Here is a 17,399-nt window from a genome sequence, read left to right on the forward strand (position 1 = left end):
ACCCACAAAAATTGCAGGCAGGAACTCACACGGATATTTGCACACCCATGTTTACAACAGCACTGTTGACAAGCCTAGGAGGTGAAAGCAATGCATGTGCCCATCAGTGGATGACTATAATGCAGTGTACACATGTAATGGAATATTACTCACTCTTAAACAGGAAGGAAATTTTGACACAGGCTACAATATGGATGAACCTTAAGGACACTAGGCTGAGCGAAATAAGCCAGTCACAAAAAGACAAATACAGTATGATTCCACTTACATGAGGTGTCTAGAGCTGTCAAATTCATAGAAACAGAAAGTAGAATGGTCGTTGCCAAGGGCTGGGGGGAGGGGCAATGGGAAGATGTTGTTTGGTGGGTGATGGGTATAGTTTCCGTTCTGCAAGATGAAAAAGTTCCAGAGATGGATGGCATAACAGTGGGAATTTACTTAATGCTTCTGAATTTACAAGTAGTTAAGATGGTCATTTTTATGTTAGGTATTTTTTACCACAATTAAAAAATTTTTTTAAATTGGGAGATTTCACATTAAAATCTGGATTTGCACGTCCTCTTGCCAAAGCAGAAACTGAGTAACCCAGAACCTGCCAAGCAGCGCTGTCCCTCTGGGCTGGGATGTGCCCCCCACCCTCCGCTGCTTTCCACAGTGCCCACCCCTCCCCTTGGCCTCCCCCACTTCAAGGCTGGTTTCCATGACCATTTATCACTGTGCTTGGACAGTTGCTATGCTCAGAGGAAAGAGGAAAACAAAGAATATCATGTATTTATGTTTCCATCAACATTTGCCCTCACCTGGCCTGCTTTTTCCTTAATGTCACCTTCTTGGTCTATAAAGGCACACAAGCTTGTTGCTCTTAATAAAAGGTTCATTTTTAGTAGGAAAGTGTCAAAGAAAAGAGAGTAAAATTCTCAACAGAGTCTGGCTTGATTTTTGTGCTTAATGTGATGAATTAAAAAAAAAAAAAGCCAATGTGCTTCTTGTGGTGAGATTCTTGACAAAGCGTGAAACTGCCTTCAGTGTTTAACTGAGGCCAGATGCGCCCCTGGGCGCTTAGCATCGGGGCTCTACCTGGGTGCAGTTTGGGAGGAAATTCTCTTGTTTTGGTGTTGGGGGTGATACCAGTAGCCTCTTTACCTCAATGCAGCTCGGCCCACTTAATTCACTGACTGAACAAAACTCAGCAGACGCTTCCCTGATACTCAACCCTGCATATGTCGGGGTAGCCACGTTTATGAGGGGAATTATTTTTTGCTGGCCTAAAATAAAAGCGTGAGCTCTGCCAGTAACCAGTGCCCTTGGGCTGCCTCCTCCCAGGGCCTCCTTAAGGTGCCAGCCTCAGCCCTTCCCCAAGTGATGATTCTCTACAACACCCATGATGCCCATCATTAAAATGTACCTGTCCTGCGTTCCCGTCCCTCAGGCTTCTCCAAGTGACAGACATTGATCTGAGAAGCTGAGTTGTCACTAAGACCTGAATGGATGATGATGGCTTAATGCACACCCCTGCCAGGTAGCACTTGACCTAGACGTGGCCATGCCTCACCCTGAGGGATGACTACTGTGGACACGTCAGCTACTATGCCAGGCACGGAAGGGGCTGCTGGGGGCAGTGTGGAAATTTGGGTCCAGGCCCCAACACTTGGGCCCCTCATTCCTCTGCTGCCACAAACGCCAATCCCAAATTCAACCTGACAGAAGGATCTGGTTACCCTTGCATGTTAAATGCCAGTCTTTCTAGGTCAATGCCAAAGAACCCCTGCCCATCTACAGTGAAATCCATTTGCCTTAAAGGAATGTGGACAGGAGGGGTGAGGCTGGACATGAGGTTGCTGAGTGGATAACCGCCAGCATCTATCCTGCACCTGCTAGGCTGCATCAGAGAGTCAAAGCCAGATGCTGGAAACAGGTGTGAGCTGGAATGCTGAGGCCATGTTCAGAATGTTTATTCGGAAAGACTAAACCCAAGCATTGGCCTGCCCCCGACATAGCATTCCGGAAGTCCAGGCCCTTGGAGAGCGTAAGCATTGTGGACTCCAGACTGAAAGAAAGTGTGCAGCCAAGAACCTAGGCCAGTCATCAATGCCTGAGAAGTAACTGGGCTGTGGTCTGGGACTCACAGCCAAGGGTCTAAGCCCTGGAAGTCGGCTGGGCAGGCTTATCACAGGCATTTCTTTCACAGGAATGCAGTCATTTCTGCTCAGAGCAGAGCACCCCGGTCCGTTAGGGCTGCAGCAGAGCTGTGAAAACCCAGTAGGCTTTCTGCGAATGCTTGAGGGGGAATAGAAGAGGTCCCCCCTCCCAATGAACACTGGAGGGTGAACTTTCACTAAAGAGCATTTTTCCCCCTTGGGGGAGCATACAGCTGCACACACAGAGGGATGGAGGGACGGATGAAGGGAGTTGATTCAGAGGCTTCGTTGCTATTATCTGCTTCCCTCTTGCTAAGGGAAGATCAGAAACCAGGCTTATGAAACAAGAAATTAAACTCACTTGCTTTTTCTTAACTTGGAGGAACATGTATGGTGTATTCTCTTTGGTCTGTTTCAAACAACAGTTTGGTCTGGGACTTGATGGGGTCAGGTGGGGAGCAGGAAGGAGAAATGAAAATGTATCATAGTTTTGGCAAAAACTTAGAGCTAACCTTCTTCTCAGGTGTGGACCCAACACTGTGTGTCCAGTACAGAGTGTGTGTGTTCTCAGCCTTTCTGAGGAGAATTAAATTACAAAATACTGCTAATTAGATCATTAATTACTCACAGACAGGACTTCTTTACTTTGTGTTAGGTGAACAGGCCAACAGGTTTTTCTCAAGAGCCACGGGATGCCGATGGCATAGTAATAGTAACACCCAGTTTATGGATGAGAAAACCTGGGACAGTTGAGGAACTGTCTCAAAGTAACTCTGAGGATAAAGTACTGAGGGTTGTTAATAGTGACCACAAACCCAAAGAGAAAAAGGCAGCCAGTGCTGCTGAGCATATGAGACTCAGGGGATGGGCCAACTCCACCACCGGGAGTCAGAGAGAGGGAGGCCGGTTGGTCAGCAGCATGGGGTGCAGCTGAAGGCTAGGAGTGCTCTCATTTGCAATGGACAGTCACATCACTGCAAGCAGTGGAGGCCTAGAAACAACCTCTCTGTGCCAATGCTTCATGAGTGGCGAGTCCAAGCAGGGGAGCCCTTGGTCACACTGTTTTTGCTTCAGTCACATCAACCCAAGGAGAGTGGGGATTCACTCACTTTTCCTAGATGCAGGCGTGGCCTCCACTATCCTGCAGGCACATGCTCCTTGGTGGAGGACAAGGGGTCACTGGGCACCACTCTCCCAGCTGCTCTGAGATCTTGAGCAAGTCACTCATCCTCTATGATCTGCCACTAAAAAAATGGGGAAGTTTGACAAGGCCTACTGCCCAGGGCTGTTGTGAGGCTTAAATGAGAATCTTTATGAAAGACTCTGTACAGGATAAAGCGATTACACACATTAGTCACAGCCATGGCCACGTGGCACTGGGTGTCCAGATATATGAACACAATGGTGAATTAATTCTTTGCTTTGTTGGTTGTAGAGGGGAAAAGGCATTTTGTGGAAATCACTGAGATACATAAATAAAGGCAGGAAATAAAACCACAGGATGTACAACACTAATAAGCATCTTAGGTTAAATCAGAATAATAAACAACTTAAAAATACAGGAAGCAAAACTCAACTAGCTGTGTCATAACAGCTCCCCCAGAGAGATCTCCCCGGGCCTGTGTTACTGTTTTCATGGAATCGTAGAGCTGTAGGCACAGGTTGCCAGGAGAAATGGGGTCATTACACTGCTCACACACAATTCACACTACATCTCCTTGTTTAAAATGGATACATCCATTGTCGCTTCCTATTAAAGTGACTAAGGAAGCCATTTGATCCTGAGAAATACAGCCTACAGTTTTAGTATAGATTTTTTTTTTTTCTGGCCTTTCTAGAAAAGCCCCCAAATTGACAACTATTAGGTTGTCACTTTCCTAGCAGGAAAAAAAGCCCAGCAAGAGAAAATTGCATTTGTTGGATACAATTGAAAAAGCATTAACAATATGATAGTCTTATCAAAAACTTACTTCTTTTTAAAAAACTTTACTCTCTTCCAAATTTTTTTCCATGTAAAAATGCCTGCATTTCATTATCAGAACCTCTTGTAACTTCTAGGACTATTAAGTCCTGGACAACGTTATGCAGTAAATGCAAGCCAGTCCTGAGTGCTGATCAGTTTTCTATTTTTACCAAGTGAAATTCCGTCACAGTCAGGGAGCCTGGCTTATCAGCGATTCGATTCATAAGCTTGAATCTCCTAATTTGTAAAACACAAGCAGTTGCTCTCAGTAGGGATTTCTGTTTGAAAATAATTTGACACCCAGAATCCCTCAATTAAATTTAGAGAACATAGTTAAATTTTCATTCATTTCAGTTTGTTTTGGAAAATTAAATAGATCATTTCAAAGAACACAGGACCTATAGTCACACTCATGGGAAATCATATTCTTGGTTTCTTGCTTTTTTTTTTTTTTTTTTAAACGTTCTGTGATACCTTGTGAAATTAATCTCGCTCAGAAAAGAAGTTTTCCAGGCCTATAGTCTCAGGCACCTCTCACCTCTTGGTCCCTGGTGGCAGCTGGAGTTGCTATTTGCCCTGGAAATCAGAGTGAATGATTTGGTCTCAAAGGTCATTTGCATGAAAATTATTTTATCTTTTTGAGTGTGACACTTTGTGGGGACCCAGGGCTGAGAAATTTGATAAGGTCTCGGGTCTGGGGACACATATATTAGTTTCTGAGAGTCTAGGAAATAAACCCTGGGCTTCATGAAAAGAAAAGAGTCTTGGCCAGCGCCATGTACCTTTCTTTCCTCCCTCCCTTCCTTCCGACCTTCTTTCTCTTCCCTCCTCCTTTCCTTCCTAGATACCTTCTTTATCTTCTTTCCTTCCTTCTTTCTTCTAAGAAATGTTTATTTTCCCCTGGGAGCACCTTTATAACCTCACAGGACAACATTTATAGAGCCTGGGTTGGGGACTAAGATGGCCACAGGCTGATTTTGCTTAGAGACACTTTTCACGCTGGACTTGACTTCCACTCACCCCTTCTGCTATTTTAGAGTAAAGAGCTCAAAGGTGTGGGTAACCCACCTTGTACCTGACCTTGTGTCTCTGAGCTTATGGTATATTCAGTAGGGAGGATCTGGGAACACTCAGGACAGGAGGAGGGACCATCTGCACCTTCTTGTCAATACTTGAGTTGGAAACCTTGGACCTTCTCAGCCAAGAGGACAAACCCTGGTGCTGGAAGTCCCTGGCCCATGACTGGGTGGCCTCTGCAGTTCTGTGGAAACTGGTGTAGACAGGACAAGGAGTGAACAGGACCTAGGCATGTCATTAAAATGTACAGAGATATCAGCTCATAAAGCAATTTACATCTAAACTAAAAATACGGCCCCACAGATGGGTGAAAACTAACCATCAGACTGTAAAGTTCAGCCGCTACTTAAAAGCATCAGGCAGGGCAGCCATCCCGGCCCCTGCTGTGCTTGGCCCTGAGCTGTGGCTTGTGGGAGGAAGGGGAGACAGGTTTGCTGGATTTAGGCCGTGAGGTCTTCTCAGTGGTGGCCAGCCACCTGGAAGGCCGTAAGGACTGTCAGCATCTTCCTCCTCCAGGCTCTTCCTGTCTGCCCTCTAACTTATCTATCCTACCTTAAAAAATAGTGTATGTGAATGAGGACCCTTCCTATATCCATTTAAGCAGGGGGATACACACAAAAAAGTTATCTTTAATGCTTATCTTGGGATAAATTCTTCAAGAAAGTGCAACAGTGCTAAATATGAGTGCACCTAAGAGTTTCAAAATACATGAGACAAAACTGATAGAACTACAAGGACACACAGACAAATCCACAATTACCATCGGAGATCTCAAAACTCCTCTCTCAGCAACTGGTAGAACAAGGAAACAGGAAATCAGTGAGGATGGAGTGTGCTTGAACCGCACCCTCTGACCTGGTGGGCATCCTAGAGCACGCCACCCATCAACAGAAAATACAAGCTTTCCAGTTGCACATGGAACAGTTCACCAAGGTAGCTCGTATTTGGGGCCGTATTAACAAATGTTAATACATGGAAAAGGATTGGAATCATGTAAAGAATATTCTCTCTCCACAACAGAATCAAGCCAGGAGTCAAACAGAAAGAGATCTGAAAAATCTCCACACAATGAAATACTACGTGGGGAATAAAAAGAATTGCGCTCCTGATACATGCGACCAAATAGATGTATTTTGTCCTAAGAGCGTTACGCGAAGAGAAAAAAGCCAGTCACAGAAAAGTCCATGTTGCGTGTTTTCATTTTAAGACTTTCTAGAACTGGCAAGACGATAATGACAAGAAACAGCAGCTGGGATGCGGGAAGGAGGTTCCCTGCAAAGGCACATGAGGAAGCTCTGTGAGTGATGGAAATACTCATGTTTAACTGGGGTAGTGGCTATACAGTGCTACATATTTGTCAAAACTTTTTGAACCTTACAATTAAAATAGGTGAAATTTGAAACTCAGCATACCTTTCATCTCTTCATTCATCTAATATTCTGTGACTACCTGTACTGTGTTCATGCTAAATCTCTGCTCTGCTGGGCAATAAAGTCTCTAAGTACTGTTAGGTGGACTTCAGACAGGGATTTTCCGTGGTTTATGACATCTAAAGGGGTAATAACAGCTGTGTAAATATTTAGCTGAATGGGTCTGTAGGAGGAGACTTGGAAGTAGTTTGGGAAATAAGAATTCATGTAGGAGCTTCAAGGAAGAAACACATTTTGAGAAATCAATGGATTATCTATTTCACCGAGAATCTATTGTTATTATTGTTGCCCAGATTTGTGTCCATAACCCTCCCAATGAAAACATCCTGGAACAACTGATAAAAATCTTCGTGCTCGATTTTTCACTCTCTAATATTGTATAAATAGATGAACCTGGATAGATGACCTGAGGCTCAAAGAATTAAATGCCCAGGGTCAGATGCAGAAGCAGCAGGAGGACAGGAACCTGAGTCCTTTCTCCTAATGTCAGTGTTCTTTTCTGTGCCCCAGGCCTTACAGAGTTTCTCCCCAACTTGTTTGTCCATTTTTAGGCTTGAAGAATGGAATGTGAAAAGTGAATATTCTATTCTTGCAGCTACAAAGAGCTATGATAATGGTAAGAGCTTTGAGGGTCTCTTACAACTACTACTTAGTGCTCTGGTGAAACATATGAACTGTGGTTCTCTATGGAGGCAGAAATGGCAGAGATTTTAATGTTGACAACCTTGTCTCCAAAGCAATTGGCTCTCTGCAGGGTGTGTGTGTGTATGTGCGTGTGCGTGTGCATGTGTGTATTGGGGGCAGGTACAGGTAGGGCTGGGGTCCTCTGACCTTGAAGCAGCTGCCATGGTCTAGCTTAGGTGTTGGCCAGCTGCCAAGTTAATCTACCCAATAGAGAGACATTTCTCTGGAAATCTCTGTTCCTTGAACAGCTCTCATCAAATGGTTTGGATAAATTCTTCCACCCAAGTCCACTAAGCTTGACTAGAAAGGAAGGAAGAGGAAGAGGGAGGGGCTTTCATTGTTGCCAATCTCACTTCTGGAAAAAAAATCTAATTGCCACACGTACTCCCAATAAAATACCCAGTTGTCCATGGGGATGGCGGGTGGGGGTATTCCCTGTGTTAACACTCGAGTGTAATTTGCAGGTAAGCAGTGTAGGCAGAGAAGGCAGCAGACAGAAGCAGATTGGACCAGGAGATCACCCAGGAGAGGAGGCTCACAGAGATGGCTTTCCAAGGGCAGCCAACCTGTCTCAGAATGTCCTCCCCATCTCATTATCACCCTGTTTTCTGAGGTTGACTAGAGAGTGGTGTAATTTTTAAAAAAAATAAATTTTAAAATTAACACATGAAATAAATCAAATGTTATTTCCACCAAACTCTCCTTTTTTGAGCGTACAGCAGGCATAGTCTAGAGGAGGGGGAACTTAGGGGGGTTTTGCAGCTAAAGACCAGTTCAGGTGCAGGGGGTTTGCACAGGGCAATGTAGGGCAAAATTTAAACCTTGTTGAGAAATTAGTTTCCCTTTGAGAACGAAGGTGGGGAAGGCAACAATGTGCCTCTGATCTAACAAAAAGCAGAATCCCAGTTCCCCACTAGTGCAGAGAGCTGACATCTGGTTTTTTGCCACGGCCAGTTTCTAACTCTGCCTGTGTAATTAGGTGAAGAGAGAAGGTACGTGATATAGGAGAGATTATATGGCATCAGAATTCACAGGCAGGTTTCACTGTGTGAATGGCCATGAGGAAAGCTCCCCGAAATATTTGCCCTCTTGAAAGGCTTGCAGTTCCGCTGACAGGGCTGACGTTGAGTTTATGGATTCCCACGTGAGCCCTAGATGCTTCTGAAATTCTAAGGGAACCTCATGTCCTGACATGGGACCATACGGTAGAGAGAGGTGAGACCACCAGTGAATCAGGGAGAACTTTTGTATCACACCCTAAATGGTTCGGGGCAAGACTAATCATGAAGTGTGAAGTTCTAACAAGCTAACTGTGCTTTGGACAAATATTAATCTAGTGAGTTGGCTTCTCAGGTAGTAAAGGTGAGTCAGGCCCACAAAACTCTCCTGGAGGCAGGGAATCTGATACTGGGTGAGGTCTCCATGGATCTGTCCATCTGCCCTTCCAGGCAGGCATCAGAGTGGTCTCCATCTTGAGACCAGGTTTCCTTCTCTATATGAAAGGCCTTTTCTCAAACCCCAAGAACTACACGAGCAAGGTTCTTTGCAATACTGAATGTCAGTTCGCCCTCGCCACCCCACCCCACTTGCTTCCCCCTCCCCAGACGGGCATGTGAGCATTCACATCCAAAACGTGGGCTCGGTGGACGGCAGACAAGAAGCACGACTCTCCCCGCTGCAGCCTCAGAGGAGCATTACAAGGATATATGGCAACAAAGCCCCAAACCCGAACTCTCAGAAGATAAACTGAACTCTTCAGACAATTATTCAGATCCACAGTTATTCAGGATATTCTGATAAAGCATGGAGTTTTCTCTCTCCCCATTTGCCCCACTGAGTCCATGGCCAGTAATTCCTCCACTGCTTTTCACCACAGATAATGACAAGAGGAGGGGTCATGGACCTGAGTGGACTCTAAGGACACTCAGAACATTCTAGGGTACACAGGTTTCCTGGCTGCCTATTAGACACTGGGGCAGGTCCTACTCACACACAGTTACAGACATGACAGCAGCCCATGGAGAGCCTCCTGCCATTGCTAAGCTGACAGCTAATGAGGCAGAAAGGAGTTCTGATGGGAGCTTCCAGAAGAGTCAATGTCAACCCAGGGAAAAGTCAGTGATCCAGAAATAGCCGAACCCTTTCAGCGCCCGTCACCCTGGGTGATTCCGAGCTCCAGGCACAGGGAGCTGGGTCTCAGGTCCAGCAGGGACACTTATTCCAAAGTCCATGGGGTTTGAATCTTTAAGTATGATTCATTAAACTGATAATACTCAAAAGGCTATTAAAGGAGTAAGATGTCAGTCCCTAAGCAAATCTCCTAACAGTCATCAAGAAAAGGCTTGCTGGCTTTGTGGCTTGACTTTGGGTCTGAGTCTTTATGGCCAGGAGATGAGCGTTGGTTTTCCGGCTCTCTCCTCATTCAGGTCTCACCTGGCTGAAGCGCCCCTGAGGTTGCCGCACACAGGGCACCTTTCTCTCCGGGCTCCCCTCTCCCAGGAGAGATGCTGTAGGGTCTGAGGATTCAAAGGAAACTAGAAGTCACCAGCCCAGCTGCCCGCCAGTGCAGGAACTGCCTACGTGTCCTCCACAGGGGTCACCTGGCTCCCTCCTGGGCCCCTCCCTGCTGAAGCAGGTGCAGTGCTGCTACTGAATCGATGGGAACCCTGCCTATTGCTGAAAGAGTCCTTTGCTGGTCCTGCCTCCGCTTTAAGAGCAGTGACTCCTCACCGCATTAGGGACACCTTTTGAAACTGGCCTCCCTTAGTGGCTAGAAGGGAGGGTCCACTCCCACTGGATTACTGAATAATTGCCCACTGAGTCTCTGCTCTGAGTCAGGGTTCCCCTCCATGCAGGATCAGATGATGGAGCATTTCTCCTTGGGAAGGTGCCTGGAGGCCATAAGTATTGTCTAGGAACTTGGTGCTTTTAAGATGGCTGAGCCTCAGAGTTGGGGAGAAATTCACCTCTGGGCCTGCAGAAGAGGAACATGATGGAAGAGCTGCATGAGATGTTAGTCAAGGGTAAAGAAAATATGTCCTACCCATTAGAGCAAAAACCAAGCACTGAATCTGACGCCAGATGTAGTGAAGGATAAGAAAAGCCACGAGTGCTAGGCAGATTGCTAACTCCTGCGAGAAAACAAGAAGAAAGCTTCACTGATATTATCACAAATCATATTTTTCAACATCATTTGGGTGGATTTTTCATTTTCGTTTGAAGCTTGTCTTATGAGGTACTGCACTACTGTTTTCAGAAAACAGCTCCCCTGACTCACCTTCCACTAAATATATAAGGAATCCCATGAACTTTCTAGAAATAATGCCTCTCAATTTCCTAGAAAACTTTCTACTCTGTTTTTTTAACCTAAAAACAACCTCTAAAGTTTTCCTCACACCAAACACTTTTTTTGTCCTTTTTCATCTGTGAAAATAAATATATGGCCCAAAACATGTTCATCTTTAAATTTTCCAAAAATCATTTCCATGTATTACCTCATGGAAATTGAGGTTCACTTGAGCAGATACAGTCAAGATAGTAAGTGATTTTATGATTTTTGAAATAATGCTGTTCGTGGCTCATAATCACCTGATGACCCAGGAGCACAGAACTCAAGACTATTTCTTTGACAGCCCCACGTCTGGGCAACACAAACACCCATACGTCATTTAAGAATACTCATGGGTATGGACAGCCATGAACATTCTTCCTTGTGAAGAAATTATAGAAGATTTCTTCTATGGAGTCTTTGAGCCATGCAAACATCTAACCCAGTGTTAGGAAGAAGACGCGGACTCCAAACTTGCATTATAAAAAGAAAAAAGAAAAGCACAGGTATTAAATGACCCTTTAAAAAAAATGCAGTGGAGGAAAACCTGCGCTTTTCTGCTCCCAGGAGCACATGCTTAGGAAGCACTGGTTTAATTACATCAAGACTTTGTCCAGCCGTCGCAGGCACACTCCCAGAATCCATAAATCAGAGGTTATTGTCCTGAGCGGACATAGAACTCCATTCAAATGTGTTCCTTAGGGGATGTTGGCAAAAGCAGGTGATTAGTCTTTGGAAGCCCAAGGGGGACACAGAAAAGACCAAGCAAGGGCAAGTGGCCTTTGCAGAGGGGAACCAGGGCCACCAGCCAGTCACTGCAGACAAAGCTTCAACTGCATGCGAAGGGCCAGCTTGCAGCCCTGCCCTGGGAAGCCAGGTGTGAGGTCGCCACGCCACACAGGGCAGAGTGAAGTCAAATTTGTGTTTCTTTTGTTTTATGCACGGCTTAAAAAACAAGCCAACATTGGGAGATGAGTTATTTCTATTTATCCCAAGGCCCCAGGTTCTGTCTGCCCCTTGGGAAGCCCTTCCTTCTCGGGGTCATTCCAGCGGGACCCTGGGCAGCACAGGGAAGCATTCAGACACCAGAGCATCAACACTAACCTGAGAAGTAGCTGCAGGTGAACTAGTTTCCTTACCACTCACTGCTGCCCTCTCACTGGCTGCGGCTTCTGCCACTTCTGCCTTCTGCACATTCGAGTCCTCAGAACCTGCAGGCCCTACGTGCCCCAGACCTTCGCTCCCTGGGGTGGAAGATGGGTTGCTGGTGGCTTTCCGGGTTTGGCCTTTATACCAGCTAGGGTAAAGCAAGGGATCCGCAGTGTCCGTTGCTGCAGGGACTGGAGTTTCAGACTCTGTGGTCTGCTGAGAGCCAGTGGGCACAACCTCCCCCTTAACAGGACAGATAAATCCAAAAGTTAAAAAAAAAAAAAAAAAGAAGAAGAAGAAGAAGGAAAAAAAAAAAAGCAGTCGATTTTAGTTCCCTTTGGGTTTGAAAACTGATAGCTCCCTGTGCAGTGCCTGATTTAGTGTGTGTCTCAGTTCACCCCACCCTCCACAAGCACTAAGGGCAGGAACGCAGACAGCGCCCCACTGTCTTGGCATCTGCACATGCCCCCTCCTCTTTGCTGGGCTTGTCTTGCAGTAAATGGTAGCCTGGGTAGGCAGGCAGCAGAAGCTGAAAATCAAGGTTGCTTATAAAATATCAGATGTGGGAGAAAGGGCAAACTATTGACCAGCATTAATTTTTGGACATTACATATGGGCCCACAAAACCTCTTTTCTAAAACTCCAAATTGATCTGATTGATCAAACCCAACTCTCATTTAGTTACCAGACCTCTTTCAATTTCAGTGCAATTGGGATACTCAGAACTGCAAGATTCTAGGAACTATAAATAGTATTTTAGCCTGGTTTCCTATGGAGACAGAGCATAAGATATAATTCTATCTCTAAGATCCCCCTCTGAGGTTTTGTTTGTATAAATAATTCCAATCCACTTTGAAACCAGGGGTCCTTTTTTTGTAATAAGTCTTCATTGCCTACAAACTCAACAGGTTGGGTGGGACCTATCTCCTGAAGGTGTCATGCAGTCAGTACAGAGGCTTGAAAACTGGACAGTGACATCTTAGAAATGTAAAATCAGCCAATCAGGCACAGTATCTAGGATAAGTAAATTTCCTAAGAAATTTTTTAAAAAGAATTCTGTCAACACATCATCTCATCAAACGACAGACACATAGAAAACCAGGTTTCATTTGTTTGCCCACTAGAAAAAAGACAGTTGTATTTCAGGGTAAGCAACAGGGACATAACCTAGCATGGTTTCTCTATTTAGTTTCTTTATTATCTACAGAAAATTCTAAGTTCTGAAAGTATAATTATTTTTATTTCTCAACCTGTGGCCTCTGTCTGTATTCAGAGCATAGCCAATCCTCATGATACCAGCTGTCTATGAACTAACATATTAAACACACACATACACACATACATAATTTCCAAAGGTTGCCTCAGACTGTGAGGGTGTCACTGGTGGGAAAATTGTGTTAAACTAAGTCATATCAACCAGTTGTAACAGCAAATAACCTGCTGGATTACCTGGAGGACTTTTCTCCCTGACATTGTGATTGCCCTGAAACCGTCTGTCTTCCACAAACAAATACCTGGCACAGAGTTTTCCTTTCTCTGAGACAGAATAAATTGCTCAGGCTTTTCAGCAAGGAGGCACGCCTGTGTGTCCTATAAGAAGAAACTCAGGACCGGTTACCTGTGTCACCGGAGCATCCGCAGCTGGTGGCTGGGCTGGAGGTGACACTGGAGAGGGGGCTGGAGGTGACTCTGGAGAGGAAGCCGGAGGTGCCTCTGGGGCAGCCTGGAGCTCGGAAGCCCGTGGAGAGGGCTCCGAGCCTTTCTCCGGACTTTCGTCTTCTCCCGATGACTCTGTTCGAACATTTTCCACCTCTTCCACTTCTGTTACCTCTTCTCCTTCTCCCTCTCCTTCTTCTCCTTCTTCGTCTTCATCATCTTCATCTTCTGGCAGGGGAATGCATTTTTCATATTGTTATAATTACGGCTGCAGCCATGAAAAGCATTAATGGCCAGTATTTATAGCTCAGATTCAGGTCAGGGCTAGAGAAATCCTCTCCATCAGACAATTGACAGTGGCCCAAGTATGCCATGTGGGGACTTGCGCTTCTAGTTGAATGTGGACAGGACAACTGTGAACATGGTCCCAACCATCACCATCCTCCTCACCCCCTCCCCCATACAAAGTGCCATCCTCACTACCACGGAGCCCCATCCACCTGACCCTGTCCCTGAGCCTGTTCCTAGTTTTAGCATAATCTGTCACATCTGCAAGTTCCCAGAGGGATGGGATTTTCACTCATTCATCTCTGTCAGATTAAATGGAAATGCAGCTCTCTTCCAGAAAACACACAAAACCCTTGTCATGTCTAAATTCTCATCTCCTTTGTCCAGTGAATGCTGACTTTTGCTACACTTAATGCCATGACCTTTTCCCTAACCCATTGTTCTTAATATTTCCTTGGGCTACATTAAGTAATTTTTAAAAAAGGATCCATCTTGAAGATTTGCTTCTGAAGTTCCATCTGTGGACATTGATACAAGTTCATGGCATTATAGTGGTCTTCTCTTTTCAACTATTTCATCAGCATACATTTCCAAGAGTGTGATTTCTGGGCCAAATGTGTTTATAGAGATGTGTTTATATCTCATGGAGTGTATCTGATCACATAGCCTCAGTTTTATTTCCAGGTTGTGACTTATTCTATGATTCATTACTACTCTTGCCCTCTAAAGTTTAAGTGAGAGTGCTACAATATCTAATCCAAATGTCGTCTATGTTTTATTTTTATCTCATCCTTAACCTTGCACCTGATGACACTTTGTATCATTGTGGCTAACACCTTGTGTCTGGTTGAAGTTGAGATATCATCACCACCACCATGGACTATTAAGTATTTGACTACCCAGAGTTAAATGCCCAATAATAGAATTATAATAAGCACTGTGATATGCAAAGCTAAATAAACAATGTCAACAAAGTATATGATTCTGTCATGAAACAGAGCTTCACATTGGATTATGATCCTTGTAAAGATGTCTACATTCATTCTGGAAGTGAGCCTGAATCCCCCTTTCCTCCCACTGAACCCTTCTGCTGCTTTCACACACGTGCAGTTTTGGCCAAATGGTCACAAGAATAACAAACCTCTGTAAAAATCAATTTCACGTATTACTTTTTCTTCTCTATTGAGGTTGACTGTGAAGTGGTTCATGTTCTCATAACCATGTTCTATTTTCTCCATCTGAAATGCCTTCGATGCTTCAGATATTCTGCAACAAAGACAAGTTGCCACTTTCTGTCACTGTGTAAAGTTTGATAGCCTTGGGTAAAAATGAAAAGTATACTTTTTTTCATAACATGAAAATTACTTACTTTTGTAACAGGGTTTTGGCATTCTGTGAAAGCAAACAAAAGACAAGCCTAGTTAAATTCTTTTCACAAAGATGGTGTTGAGATTTAATTCTTTCCTTTGCTGACTCTGGAAATCTCATAGCTTAATTGCCAAACGCCGTAAATAACTGCTGTTTTATACAAGAACCCTCTTATATGTAAGCAATGCCGTGGACCCTTAAATCTATGCTTATGAAATAGTTTAAACAGATGGAGAATATAAGCACATACATTTTAGTTAGTAAGATAGATCAAAATGAGATGAACAGAAAATAATGAAAACGTGATGACCACTACTTCTCCAGCACGCACCTTCTTGGTTTGTTTCTTCTGGGGCCAAACGGATACTTACCTGCAGAAACACTGCCATTTCCGGCTCATCCATAAACTGTATTCCCGACTCAACCAACTTCGATACGTTCTCCAAATGATCAGAATACTTTTTGATGAGAGCACGGACATGTCCTAGCTTCTCCTCTTGGGTTCGGGTGATGACTTGGGTCATTTCATTCTTCCTCTCCTCCAAGATGCCATACAGGTAATCAAACTTCTCACAAAGCTCCTGTTTCTGTTTTCTGCAGCATTCCTGTTAGTTGGGTTAGCTAATGTTAGAAAGTGTCTGAAAGAGTGTCTGTCTGGAGAAAGCACCTGGACATGTCGGAAGAAAAGAAAATTTACTTACGTAGGATATTTTTTTATTTTCCCTTAAGCTGTCCTTTAGGTATAGGTACCCACTGGGTTGACACTTTGAAAATCCTGTTTCTATCATTTTTGATACTTAGACCATCCCCAATTAATCAAATTAGCTAAATGGATGGATGATTCTTCAATCTTCTGCTCTTTATATATATGGAAAATTTCATAGAAATTAGGACAGATTTGGTTTTAAATTTTATCTTGGTTACATAGCTTTTAGTTTTATATTTTGCTTTAGAATGAGTGTATGTGTATATACGGAAAAAACCATGGTGCTTCCTGGTTGGTCCCCTTCAGCCTCTCTCTGCTCCATCTGTGTTGCTCTTGTCCCAGTTTCAGTCCTCCCATATAGATTCTGAAGGTTTCCAATGGCTTCTGCATCTGGGATCCCTCCCTTCAAGTCAACTCACACACTGCAGCCAAATTCGTCTTCCTGGAGTACTGTGTTTTTCCTCTGTTATGACTCCCATTGCCCAAAGAATAACATTTCAACTTTATAAGTAGCTTTCCAGCCTGTCCATGACCTGGTTCCAGCTTTTCTTCATAGTTTTCTACTATTCTCCGTCACGTACCCTGTGTCCAGCAAAAATGAACCGCTTACTTTCTTTGCTCATGCGCTCTCCTTTATTTAAAATGTTTTTCCCAAATTCGCAGTTGCAAACTTTAAGTAATCTTAAAAGTCACTGCTGAAATGCCACTTCTTCCATAAAGAATCTCTATGACTGAATGGCATCTTTTAGTCCTCTGAGATCCTGTAATGGTTACTCTTTATGGCATATACCTGTAACCACCAGGTCCTCCATTTATCCCATACTGCCCAGGAGAGGGAAACACTGGATCTGGCCTTTGCTTCCTGGAGAGAAAGATTGCATGGGAAGCCAAGCTCGTGCATTTGTACTGTGTGGCTGAAGCATCTCCAGTACCATCCGGCTCCCTTTACTCTGAGTCCATGTTTAAAGCATAGTTAACTTTCTGGTTGGCCTGCTCATTGGCCTTTTGGTTTTCCAAGTTCTAGGAAGCTTGGTGTGCATATAGGCCAATCCATGTTTTTCATATACTCTCTGTGGTAAAGCAACACATGAGGTGGAAGGGTGGGCACCCTTCAGTCTCATTGGCTACAAGATATTCAAAGTGCTGTGAGTCAGCGAACAACAAACACTTCAGTTTATCAGCTTGCCCTCTGAGCTAATTAGGGAACAGGTGTATATGCTTAAAAAAAAAGAAAAAGAAAAAAGTAACACTCTCAGAGGCCACCTCTCTACGGAGAGTGATCTACGGAGAGTGATTATGCTGAATGTCAGTACCTGCTGTACCTTTGTAAATGTGGACCTGAAATGCTTTCAACAGTCTTTCCAGCACCCTAAAAACAGAATGGAGAGATGTGGACTTCTGCATTATCTGCATCCTTTAAAGCACACTTTAAAGGATGATTATCAGTACCTGCAAAAGTATGATAGCAGCCCAGTTCATCTCTTCTCCACAGAAACATCCTCACCTCAAAGATTTCTCCTCGCTTTTATCATATGCTTTTTCATTTATTTGAGTAAAAAGTCATGTATCTTTAAGCCCAATTCCAGGTTGTTTACCTCCCCCCACTTCTCTG

At 44.2% G+C, this 17,399-nt stretch overlaps 1 protein-coding gene across 9 annotated transcripts in view; it reads right to left on the bottom strand.

Annotated features, from left to right (window-relative positions):
- TRIM55 (tripartite motif containing 55) overlaps positions 1-17,399 on the bottom strand; it is a 38,306-nt gene that overhangs the window by 4,680 nt on the left and 16,227 nt on the right. Inside the window, exons 5-11 of one of the 9 annotated variants that reach the window (XM_014566885.2) lie at positions 15,453-15,686; positions 15,083-15,105; positions 14,855-14,979; positions 13,388-13,653; positions 11,725-12,012; positions 10,336-10,423; positions 228-387 (exon numbers count right to left, since the gene is read on the bottom strand). In XM_014566885.2, the coding sequence (XP_014422371.2) occupies positions 293-387; positions 10,336-10,423; positions 11,725-12,012; positions 13,388-13,653; positions 14,855-14,979; positions 15,083-15,105; positions 15,453-15,686 (1,119 nt within the window). In that variant the 3' untranslated portion in view covers positions 228-292. Of the gene's footprint in view, positions 1-227; positions 3,383-9,058; positions 10,267-10,335; positions 10,424-11,724; positions 12,013-13,387; positions 13,654-14,854; positions 14,980-15,082; positions 15,106-15,452; positions 15,687-17,399 lie in introns of those variants that run through there. The other 8 variants (XM_032469918.1, XM_014566887.2, XM_032469919.1 and 5 more) reach the window with 8 other exon arrangements.

The sequence above is a fragment of the Camelus ferus genome, chromosome 29 (genome assembly GCF_009834535.1).
Source record: "Camelus ferus isolate YT-003-E chromosome 29, BCGSAC_Cfer_1.0, whole genome shotgun sequence".
Lineage (NCBI taxonomy): Eukaryota > Metazoa > Chordata > Mammalia > Artiodactyla > Camelidae > Camelus > Camelus ferus.